The sequence below is a fragment of the Phacochoerus africanus genome, chromosome 3 (assembly GCF_016906955.1).
Source record: "Phacochoerus africanus isolate WHEZ1 chromosome 3, ROS_Pafr_v1, whole genome shotgun sequence".
Lineage (NCBI taxonomy): Eukaryota > Metazoa > Chordata > Mammalia > Artiodactyla > Suidae > Phacochoerus > Phacochoerus africanus.
In genome coordinates this window covers 51,198,336-51,210,480 of record NC_062546.1, presented here as the reverse complement: position 1 = coordinate 51,210,480, position 12,145 = coordinate 51,198,336, and the positions used below count along the sequence as shown (strand labels likewise).

The 12,145-nt window shown below is 47.6% G+C and overlaps 1 protein-coding gene across 6 annotated transcripts in view; it reads left to right on the top strand.

Moving 5' to 3' along the window:
* CSGALNACT1 (chondroitin sulfate N-acetylgalactosaminyltransferase 1) overlaps nt 1–12,145 on the top strand; it is a 357,571-nt gene that overhangs the window by 321,905 nt on the left and 23,521 nt on the right. For all 6 annotated transcript variants that reach the window (XM_047771740.1, XM_047771741.1, XM_047771746.1 and 3 more), the window contains one exon: nt 9,725–9,826. In XM_047771740.1, coding sequence (XP_047627696.1) covers nt 9,725–9,826 — 102 coding nt within the window. The remainder of the gene's footprint in view (nt 1–9,724; nt 9,827–12,145) is intronic.

Genomic DNA, 12,145 nt, shown 5'->3' with positions numbered 1-12,145 from the left:
ACGTTGCTGTGGCTGCAGTGTAGGCTGACAGCTGCAGCTCTGATTTGACTCCTAGCTGAAATTTCTGTATGCTGCATGTGTGGCCCTAAAAAACAAAATAAATAAATAAATAAAATTTCAGTTTGGGCCCTGCTTCTGTAAATTAGCCATTTTAAGGTTAAATGAACATTCTAGGCGCCTTTCTTTGCATTTATGTAGATAGAAGAATAATTTGATAGCTAGGAATAATTTAATACAGCATGAGGTATGCTAGTATGTTCTATTTTTAATTAAAGGATTAAATCTTACCTTTCTTAAATTTACAAAAGAGAATCTGAAGTGTAACCGAAGAAACTACCGATATTTAAGAAAACATTTCTTTGTTAGAAAAGATATTAGTTCCAGAGTTCCCATAGTGGCTCAGCGGATACGAATCCAACTAGTAACCATAAGGTTGTGGGTTCTATCCCTGGCTTCATTCAGTGGGTTAAGGATCCAGCATTGCTGTGAGCTGTAGTGTAGGTCGCAGATGTGGCTCGGATCTGACGTTGCTTTGGCTGTGGCATAGGCTGGTGGCTACAGCTCTGATTGGACCCCTAGCCTGGGAACCTCCATATGCTGCAGCTGCGGCCCTAAAAAGGAAAAAAAAAAAAAAAATATATATATATATATATATATATATATATTCCTAAGAGATCCTGCTCAAGTTTAAAAAAAAAGTGATTTTGCAAAATAGAACAGATTGGAATCATTATGCATTCTTACTCTATATTTTTAGACTGGAATGATTGAAAAAGTACAGTACGAGAAGAGAGTAACACAGTTACACTTTTCCACTCTCCTGGCTCCTAGCTCCCAGGTTCCCAACTATCTATTGTTTTTACCTCGTCTGGGTTTGCAGCCCCTGCATTCTTCCTTGGAACCACAGCTCCTGTGTAAGGGGATTTGATTTAGCACATCCCTCAGTCATCTCCCCAGAGTAGCTTCTTCATCCCTGAGGCTTTGGGTTATCTGAACTCCACGGCCAAGACGTTTTTTTCAGGAAGGATCATTAAGTGCTTGAGAAAAGAATGTCTGTTTATAACATTGTCACAGTTTAAGGTTAACTTGGCTGGGCTTAAAAACTCTTGGGGGAGTTCCCATTGTGGCATGGGGGAAAGAAATCTGACTAATAATATCCATGAGGATTCGGGTTTGATCCCTGGCCCTGCTTAGTGGGTTAAGGATCCGGCGTTGCTGTGAGCTGTGGCATAGGTCTCAGGTGCAGCTTGGATCTGGCATTGCTGTAGCTGTGGTGTAGGCTGGCACCTGTAGCTCTGATTCCACCCCTAGCCTGGGAACTTCCACATACAACGGGTGTGGCCATAAAAAGCAGAAACAGGAGTTCCCGTCGTGGCACAACAGAAAGTAATCTGACTAGGAACCATGAGGTTTCGGGTTCAATCCCTGGTCTTCATCAGGGTTAAGGATCTGGCGTTGCCATGAGCTGTGGTGTAGGTTGCAGACACGGCTTGGATCCCGAGTTGCTGTGGCTCTGGTGTAGGCCGGCGGCTACAGCTCCGATTAGACCCCTAGCCTGGGAATCACCATATGCCATGGGTATGGCTCTAAAAGGACAAAAGACAAAAAAAAAAGGCAGAAACAAAAAACAAACAAAAAAAAACCTTTTGAGACCTTGTAGACAGACGTGCTTCTGCATCTGAGGATACTTGGAGAACATTGGGACAGATTTGTTTTGTCTCTCCTGGAAATGGCTATAGAATATGCCTTCCTTTCTCGTGGGTGAACCCCCATCACTTAATCAGGGTCATCTCATCTCAGAGTCTACTATCCTCTCTCCAGTAATTCAGTTTCCTTGTCTGCTTATGGATTCTTTCATTTCAGGGAACTTTTTTGGTGTTTTAATTTTGAGCCCCTTCTTCCGCTTTGTTGCTGATGTCTCTGCTTCACGGACCCAACTGGGGATTTTGTAGGTTTTCTCATTTATTAGCTTCTTTCTAATTTTTAACACCTTAGACTTTTATCTACTTCCATGTAAGCCTTTCTTCATGTGAGTAATTTGATTTTCTGATAATATCTATTGTGCACCTTGCTGTGTCTAATTTCTTACTTCTGTTTCTTTCGGTTATCACTTTATTTTCTGCACAGAATGTGCTTGTTAATTATACTCTGTTGTTTTTATCATTTCCTCTTTGAAATTTTTTTTTATTGAATTCACATTTTTATTAAGAAAATGGAAAACATTTGTAAGATGTTTTCTTCTGTTAGAGTTATGTTTTCTTTTGGACCAAGTTTTTCATTTGCATTTTGAACACTGTTGCTTCCTGAATTCCCTCTGCTGCTGTCCCTGAGATGAGATTGCTCTGCTGTTTCCCTTCGTCCTTCCTGTGCGTGATGGGCGCAGGGTCGGCTTGCTGCTGCTCTGACGTCGTTGGGGTGGGTGGTCCTTGGCTGGCCCCTATCCCAGCTGAGGACTGTTTGTGTTGCTCTCCCAGCTGTATTTTGGGGATGATATTTGTGCTCACTTTGTTCGTGGTCTGGAAGAGCGGGTGGAGGAGGAGATGGCTCAGCCAGCCTCTGTGCCACCTTCCTTGAAGGTTCCCAATGCCTGCGGCCCTTCCAGGCCCTGGGCTGGGTGGCAGGGAATATCAGCTTCACTATTCCTGGTTGGGGGGTGCTCTTTGGATTTTGGAATGGCCTCTGTTAAGGGCTGGGGCTAGAGCATCAGAATCAGCACCTTTTATTTCCTCTCACTGGTTGGCTTCAGCTCCTTCCTCTCCCACAGGGAAAAATGGGGACAAAAATGAGGTTTTTGGTCCTGTGTTTGCTGGATGGGCTGGGAGAGTCTGGCCACCAACTCCCCTTGTCCAGTCCCTCTTCCTGTTCTCACAAAGGATCTTGCTTCAGTGTGGTGTCTTAACTCCCTTGGTTCTACCATATTCAATTTCAGACATAAATTACAATGGTCCTTCTTTCCTTTTGCACCTTCCCTATGATGCGGAGGGACCCGGTATCCGCAACAACTGTCCCTGCGCTAAGACCCACCACGGCCTTCTGTCAACCAGCCTCTCTCCTCCTGCGGTACCACCAGCCCTTCTCCTGCAGCTGCAGCTGGAGCCACATGAGAAAAGCAGAATCTTGCATTTGTTTCCCTGGCCTTCTCTTTCTGATGTTTATGGCAGATCGTCTTTCTTTCATTGGTCATTAATTGGTGGCAAGGTTTTGCCACTTTCCATATTGGTACATGGTTTGCGATGATCACCGCTTGAGATTAACTAATTGCTTTATTTATTTTATTTTTTGGGGGCCACAGGTATGGCATATGGAAATTCCCAGGCTAGGGGTCGAATCAGAGCTGCAGCTGCCAGCCTACACCACAGCTCATGACAACGCCGGATCCTTAACACACTGATCAGATCCAGGGATCAAACCCACATCCTCATGGATACCAGTTGGATCCTCTGAGCCACAACAGGAACTCTGAAATTAGTTTATCTAAAACACCATCTTCCCAGTGCATCTCCTTTAAAATGTAAACAACCCATTGTTCTGACACTGTTTGGCTGAGAAATTTTTACAAGTTGCTTCATTTATCTGGGCTTCAGTATCTTCTGTAACATCAAAGTACTGGTCCAGGTGGGTCCGTTTCAGCTCTGACACAAGTTATTATAGAGAGTTTTAGGGTATCCCCCTACACCCCATTTCAGCATGAGTTTGCTAAGTGGTCAGCTAGAAAAAACCCAAATGGCTTAGAGTTGTAGCAAATACACCTTTTGGGACAGAAGAAATATGTGTAGAGCCTGGAATGCCCCAGAGAGAGCCAGGCCTGGTCACAAGACAGAAAGAGCCCTGGAGCGGGCTGGTCTGAGAATCACTCATTTTGGGGGGATGGCCTGACACCAGGTATTGTCTGCGAGGAACAGAGATCAAGTTTTCCTTCTCCAGAACTGTGTATGGCATGGGGTGGGCCCTCATGACAAAATGAATTCCTAGGCACATGAAGTACATGAACTAGGTATTTATCATCATTACTCTTTTATTCTTATCATTATTATAGTCATCTTAACCAAAAATTATTTGTGCTTGAAAAAGTATATAGATTTCCTAAAACCATGTTTATAAATGTCAGTGGACAAGGACTCGGTAACAGTGTGGAATCATGGGGGTTAGCTATACCTGAGAGCTGGGGCTAAGGGAAACAGTGCATCCTGGTAGAAACACAGGTTCTGAACTCCATCAGATGAGGGGGAGAGGGAAAAACAAAGGCTAGTTTCCCTTGGCTTCAGTGGTTAATCAAAAGGAAGCTGCTCTTTGTTGGGTGAGATAAGCTTTTCTTAGCACTAAACCCTCAGGGCCTTTATTAGAGGCCATGAACAAGAAATGGCTGACGTTCCTGGATTTACAAGAAGTTATGAGGCTAAAGTGCAGTACTTCCTCTCCCTGAGTAGGAATCATGCCCCTGACGTATCCCAAGGGAGATATACAGACCGCTCTGGTCAGGTGCTGTGCGGCTGCTGCAGGACCTGTGTGCTCTGAGGCTCCACTGTTGCTATGGTGATAAGATGCCCTTTACTGCAGCAGCCCTTTGCTCCCTTGCTGTCCTGTGGGTCTGGTCCATGGAGGAACCGCTTCGGCTCCAAGTGTTCTTTCCCCTCCCTTGAGTGCCCCACCTCCCTCCACTGCCAAGACTCCTTCACACGTGGCCAGGAATCGGGTTGCGGGGTGGTGTGCTCTGGAGAACTTGCTTCAGATTCACTTCCCTTGGCCCAGTAGTGTGTTGGCTTAAACCTGCCTCTCATCCTCCTTATTTTTCTTTTTTTAATCACCTCATTCTACTTTTGAAACTGTTCTTGAATTTTGGCTGCTCAGTTTCCCCGGGCGTCTGGTTTATCAGTTTTAAGCTCATCCGTTGTTTCATTGTAGAGTTTGTTTGCAGTCACAGGAGGAACCTCACAATAACAAAGCTATAGACAGTCTTTGTCTCTGAGCCTCTCCAGAAAAAGAGGATTTTTATGGCAGTGATTTTTTGTGTGTGTGGTTTTTAAAGATCTTTCCCAATTCATTCCAAGTTGGCTTGATTTTTATTTTGACTCCTACCAGCTGGACTGAGAACCCCTTTCCACATTACTGTGAGTCTCCTCAGACTCTTGCTGGTTATTTTTGTTTAATGTTCTTCCACTTTCCTTTCTCTGACTCGTCTCTCATCCCTCCCAAAGCATTTATGACAGTTAAAGGTGGCGTCAGGGGCATCTTTGACTTGAGTTTTCCTTTTCTTTTTAAATTGGTCTTTTTAGGGTTGCACCCCCAGCGTATGGAAGTTCCCCGGCTAGGGGTCGAATTGGAGCTGCAGCTGCCGGCCTACACCACAGCCACAGCAACGTGGGATCTGAGCTTCGTCTGCAGCCTACACCGAAGCTCTTAGCAATGCGGGATCCTTAACCCACTGAGGGAGGCGGGATCAAATCTGCATCCTCATGAATACTGTTTGGGTTCGTTACCACTGAGCCATGATGGGAACTCAGAGTTATTTTTTAAAGCCTGATTTTGATGGGCCCCTGTCACTATGTGTTCCCTCCTGGGGGAAGGACCTGGTGCTCACCTCCCGTCTTTTTGTGCCTGAGCAGATTTCTTCCTGGTGTCCTCGCCAACCACAGAGACTGGGGCCTGATGGCCAGTTACATCATATTTTACTTGCATGGGACATAAATCAGACCTAAATAGCTCCTAGCTGGTATAGCTGAGTAGAAAATGACAGAGAAAAGCACTGAGATGTGATTTCCTTACATCTGCACCTCCTCAGCAGGGCAAGCCCTTTCTTCCTTCCTCTCCACCTGAGAGGCGTCTGCTTCCCTGTTCAGGCTCAGCTTAGATGCTGCCTTGACTTTGACACTTTCCCCATCACCCATCAGAGGTCAGCCTCATCTCTGCCACACTTCCCTGGCTCCTTAGACCCGTTACAGCCATATTTCCGTCCTTCCTTGTCCTGTGCCCTTCAGCTGCCCATTCTGTCCAGTACCCTGTCAAGTCTCTGACTCGAGAAGGGTGACTAGTTGTCTGGTTTGCTTTGAGGAGTTTCCTGGATGTGCGCTTTCTGTGCTGAAACCTGGAGAATCCCAGGCAAACCTGGATGGTCCCCCTACAGGTCCAGACAGGATTATTCTTCTAAAATGTTAGGAGAGTAATGTGTTGCACAACAAAGAGACTCAATACATATGTGTCATTGAACCCATGTTTCCTCAGGCCACTTAGGCTGGGGTATTAGAACAGGTCCCCAAGCTGTAAGAAAGTTTTCTTGTTCTGTTACCTACTGTGGCAGATGCCCAGCCTCCTATGTTCTCTGGTCTCTGCCAGGCTCTATGGGGAAGTCTCACCTGAGGTCAGATAGAGTTCAGCCTCCGCTGACTGCCAAGGTCAGCTCTGTGGTGCAGACCTGCTGCATTGTTGACCTCACGGATGCTGCGGGGGCTGTGGTCCTGCCGTGTCCAGGCTGGCAGCATCCCGTGAGGTCATCAATTCCCTGGAGCCCTGGCTGGAGCTCCTGACATCTCCCTTGCAATTCAGTTTTCTGTGAATAAAGCCTTTCCATTTTCCTTAGCCCTGTCCCTCCCTAAGCCCACCTGTGAGTCCATAGGAGCCACTGGGGAACAGAACAGACACCAGGGGAGCAGGACAGCAGGACAGACCCCCAGGGAGCAGGACAGATCCCAAGGATATGTTGTTGTCACAAACACATGTCCCTTTAATGACTCAGATGTTAATGAACCTGATTCTTCTTGAAGACAGTGGTCCCAAACTGGGGGGCAGTTTTGCAGCCTCTGCCCTGGGACATGCAGTGAGGCCTGGAGGCATTGGAGTTGTCACAGCTGGGGTGGGGGTTGGGAGTCCTGCCAGCATCCAATGGGTAGGGGCCAGGTTGCTGCCAGCCATCCTACAGCGCACAGGGCAGCCCATCTGGACTCACCTGGTCCAAAGTGCCAGTAGTGCTGATGGAGTTCCCATTGTGGCTTAGCAGGTTATGAACCTGACTAGTATCCATGAAGATGTGGGTTTGATCCCTGGCCTTACTCAGAGGGTTAAGGATCCGGCGTTGCCGTGAGCTGTGGTGTAGGTCCCAAACATGGCTCAGATCCTGTGTTGCTGTGGCCGTGGTGTAGGCTGGCAGCTGTAGCTCCTATTCGACCCCTAGCCTGGGAAATTCCTTATGCTCCAGGTGCTGCCCCCAAAAGCAAAACAAACAGAGTGTCGATGGTGCTGAGGCTGAGAAACCCCAGCTCAGGACTGGTTCTCTGCACGAGGGTCCAGCGCCCCCTGCACACAGGTCTTGGGTCAGCCTGCCCCTCCACCACCAGATTGCCCAGCCCTGCCTGACCGTTCCCAGCAGGCACGCCAGTGGAACAGTCCTTCTCCACGTCCAGATCACATTTAAAGTTTTGTTGAGGTGTCCATCCTCCACCTGGCCACACCGACCCCCCAGCTTTGTGCTGGCGTCCTGGGTGGTCGTACCAGGCACATGCCTGCCCTTTGTCTGGCTAGTGCTAAGCTGGTCCTGAGGGAACCTGGCCCCATGCCTGGATGGCTGGGCAGGTCATTGGAACCTGCTTTCTTATCTGTACACAGAGGTTGTGAGTGGTGATCAAGGGCGGCTTTCCCCGGTGCACTTGTACAGATAATAAAAGAATTCGGGGACCATGCTGTGCATTCAGCCTCTTGGGAAATAAAAACATAGGTGTCTGAGTGGCACGATACATGTTTTCTGACTGAAACTATATCTTAATTAGTCTCTGCACTCAATGTTACAATATCAGGAACTGTTGTTTAAAAAAAAAAAAAATTCCTAAAAAGCCAAGGTCTTGGGGTATGAGAAACAGAATATTTAGGCTTCCATGCCGAGGTGGCAAAACTGTGGAGCTAAAGCAGAGGAGCTGGGTGAAAGGAGGGCCCCGCATCCCCCGCGCCAGAGAAGGCTCCTGGGGAGTGGGGCTCATTCCAGACAGCACCACCTGCTGTTCCCGAGCTGTGAGGGCACCTCAGCTCCAGGGGCCCAGGTGGCAGGTGTGTGGGTACAGGTGATCGCTCCAGAACACCGGCGTCTCCGTGCCCACAGCCACCCATGTACGCTCTCTTTCTTACACACACATTTCCAGGGAGAACTGTTGGGAAAAATATGAAAGTTACAAGATCGTCAGACAGACGGTGACAATATTTTCTCCTATGGTGGGTGTTGACTGCAGTGTAGACAGTTTTAATCACGCACGCACAGTAGACAGAGAACTTCCAAGGGCAGAAATGTCCTACTCGGGGTTTGTTGTTGTTGTTGTTGTTGTCATTTTACAGCCACACTGTACCTGTGGAGGTTCCTGGGCTGGGGTGGAATCGGAGCTGCAGCTGCCAGCCTATACCACAGCCACAGCAATGCCAGATCTGAGCCAAATCTCAACCTACACCACAGCTTGCAGCAATGCTGGCTCCTTAACCCATTGACTGAGGCCAGGGATCAAACCTTCATCCTAACAGAAACTATGTCAGGTTCTTAACCCACTGAACCACCAGGAAACTCCATGCACAACACTTTTAAAGATGTTTTTTCGGGCGCTTGGCCCGTGTGTGTGCTTTTATTCTGCCTCCTTGAAGGGAGTTACAGCATCATCTGGTACCTTTGTGGAAGGGATCTTTATGTACAGAGAACGTTGTCCTGGGTGGCTGGTGGCTCGGTCTGGGAGTCTGGGCCTGAGGGAGAGCTTAGTTTTGAAGCAGGAACAGGATCCCGGGTCCCATTCCTGATTGGGGGTTAAAGGAAGTAGCTGCAGAGAGTCAAAAAGAATAAAGTGAAGGGCATGCAAAATATCACTGTATCACAAAATATCGGTGTACCAGTGGAATTGTTCCATCAACCTGCTTCCAGAAAACTCCTACTAAAATTACCCACACACAGTACATATCTGGTGTATGCATAAATACATATTCACACACATATTTATGTATATGCACATCCATACACATTGCACGTGTATGACACATGCACACATGAAGTAAACCCTCATAACGGCCTAGCCAGGTATTACCTTGGCAAGAATAGGAAGGCAGGTTTAGGCTGGTCCAGAGCCAGAGGCCAAGTCCCACCAGGAGGTATGTGGGAGCCCAGAGCCTGGGCTGCCTCGTGCAGGGGACAGTCAGTCACAGTGAGGAGCAGTGCAGATACTGAGGGACTCAATCGAATCTGCCTGGGCGGCGGGGTGGGGTGCAGGGGGGTGCAGGGGGTACAGCAGCTGTGCTTCTGGCCTGTCAACCCTTAGACAGCCATGATGCTGGGCCTCCCCAGAGTTTCTAGGGTCCTAAATGAATAAATACTTTTTACCTTTGCTTGTGCAGTCTCTAAGACTGTGCCGCACACACAAGAAAAGGTGTAGAATCCAATGGATTCCAGTCCCACCCTCGCTGGACCTCAGCTTTCTCATCTGCACAGTGGGCTCTGAGTCCTCTCTTCTTTGTAGATTTCTCATGGCAGAGGAGGCCGAGGACCCAGGGTGATCTAGGCCTGCATCTGAATTTTCATTGATCGTGAGTCATGGTTTTCTTGGTAAGAGAAATCCAAATACAAGTGATGACAGCGGCTAGACCAGCTCAACCCTTGTCTGCTCTCCTGGCCCACCCATCTCCGCAGGACTTCCGTGCCCTGCAGAGCAGGCGTTTGGGCTTCGTCTGTGGCTGTGAACACAAGCCCAGACCCCCATGTCTTGTTTTCCAGGGAGATGTGCATCCAGCAGGATGGGAGAGTTCATCTCACTGTTGTTTACTTTGGAAAAGAAGAAATGAATGAGGTCAAAGGAATACTCGAAAACACCTCCAGGTAAGTCCAACTGGGAGCCATGGTGTGGCATCCAGGTGGCTGAGCACCACGTGTTCATCCCGTGTTTTCTGTCCTTACCTCTATGGGTGACCTGAAGGGTAACAGGCTGGCTGTGGGGATGGGGGGGTTCCCTGCCGTCATTCCTAGGAGCCGCCCACCTCATGCCCACCCTGGCTGTGCGGGCATTGACCTGGACACTGGGGACAGCTGTCTGGGCAGCTCTGTTTGACGGGGCGTCCTCACTCCCCACTCAGCAGGTTTGGGGACTGCATGTCGCAAAGATGGATTGGCGGGAGCACAGCTGTGCAGGGTACCCCTTCTTGGCCCCTCTCATCAGGCCGAAAGTGATGTCTGGGCTTGGTGTTGTTCACTGAGCAAATGGTCTCACCTCCTGATTTCATTCATTCTGTTTGGAGGCCAGAAGTGACAACGGGGTGGGATCCTAGATGAACAGAAGCTGTTTAACCAACAATATTGGACTCAGGGTTGTGTATTTATACCTCGTCCATCGTGGTGGAGGGAATGTATTCAAGAGCAGCAGAGGTGAAATTTTCTACCAGAATAAATGATCAGGCATTTATTTAATGAGCATCTGTTGCATTTTCTACTAGCGAAGAAGCTGGTCCACTCCCTCTGGTTCACAGGGGTGGGTTGCAGCCTTCAGGTGGATGGTCAGGTGGGTGGTGTCTCTGTAAGTGCAGCTTGGAGGGCGGTCAAGGCACCCAGGGCAGAAGTTGTCCGAGTAAGTACATATGGTCCGAATATAAAACTGTTTTAAGTTTCTGGTTTTAAGTTTTAAGTTTCTGGTAAATCTAATAGGATGATCATCAAAGGGTAAGATGCCAAGATTGAGTGCACTTTTTGTATTTATTTTCAGGCTTTGTTTTTTTATATTACTGGGCACAAGATCAGAATGCTGATTTTTTTTTTTTTTTTTTTTTTGCCAAACCAATGGCTTATGGAAGTTCCCAGGTCAGGGATTGAACCCTAGCCACGTCTTCGACCTACATCACATCTGTGGTGACACCAGATCCTTAACCCACTGCCCCACAGTGGAAACTCCCAGAATGCTGATTATTATTCAGACATATGAAGCGGGGCACTAGTCAAACTTTGTCCACTCTTGTTTTTGTAAATAAGGTTTTCCTGGCATACAGGCATGCTCATCTGTTTCCATATTGTTAATGGCTGCTTTTGGGCTGCAGCGACAGAGTTGAGGAGGTGTGACAGAGTGGCATGTCTCACAAAGCTAAACTCTCTAGTGCCTGGTCCTTTACAGACAGAGTCTGCTGACCTCTGTCCTAAAGCAGTAAGGAGTTAAGAGTTTAAAACTAGTACCAGCTTAAAGCTCTGGCCCCTGTAGAAGGCAGATCAAAGAGAATAAAATAATTGAACATCCTAAATGTAAATGAAATAGAAATCTCTCAACTCCAGTGCATTGCAGCCCCCTTTCATCCTTTGCTAAGTTATTAGAATTCATGTCCTCTGCCCCATGGGTGGGTTTTTTAACATCTCTGGGAATAGCCATCCCTAGGTGTGGATCTTTTTCATGTTCCCCAGTGGTTCTGGCATGCAGCCAGGATTGAGAACACCTGGGAAAGTGTTGGTTCCCCACCCCCACCCCGCAGGGGGGCGCTGCCTGACAGAGGCCTTGGTTGCCACCTGCCGCCTCCTTTTGAGGTATTTTTAAGCTGCAATCCAGGTGACTGTAAAACACAGAGCATTTGTGACGCAGTGGGTTAAGGATCCAGCATTGTCACTGCAGCGGCTCGGGTTCCATCCCTGGCCCTGGAACTTGTACATGCTGCATGTGTGGCCAAAATAACAAATAAAGGACTGAGACCTTGGTCCCATTGGGTCTGGCACCTTCTAAGCACCTCAAAAGACGATCAGACATGGGCTGACGGGGACATGCGCCCAGCTTGGCTGCGTCTGATGAACGAGGCGGGGAGGGGGGGCAGTTAAGATAGTGTGAAGGGGTGTTTGTGATTCATTAGAGGTGAAATTGATTTAGTGTGGGTTGTGTGCAGTTTTTTAAAAAAATTGGAATTGAATATGATAGAAGATTATCAGAATGCATCACAAGTAGTAAAGATAAATACTGTTTCATGAAACTTTAATTTCAGTGTGTGTGTATCATGGTGTATAATATATTCATTTGTAAGGGTAAGTATGGGTTGTGGTCAAAATATTTAAACGCCACTGCCATGCATAACAGTACAAACCAGTTCTCAATATCTGATTTTTATTCCACAGTTTTTCACATTGAGCTTTACTTAATCTCAGATTACAGCCTCGCTCAGTGGTTCCCAAATATAA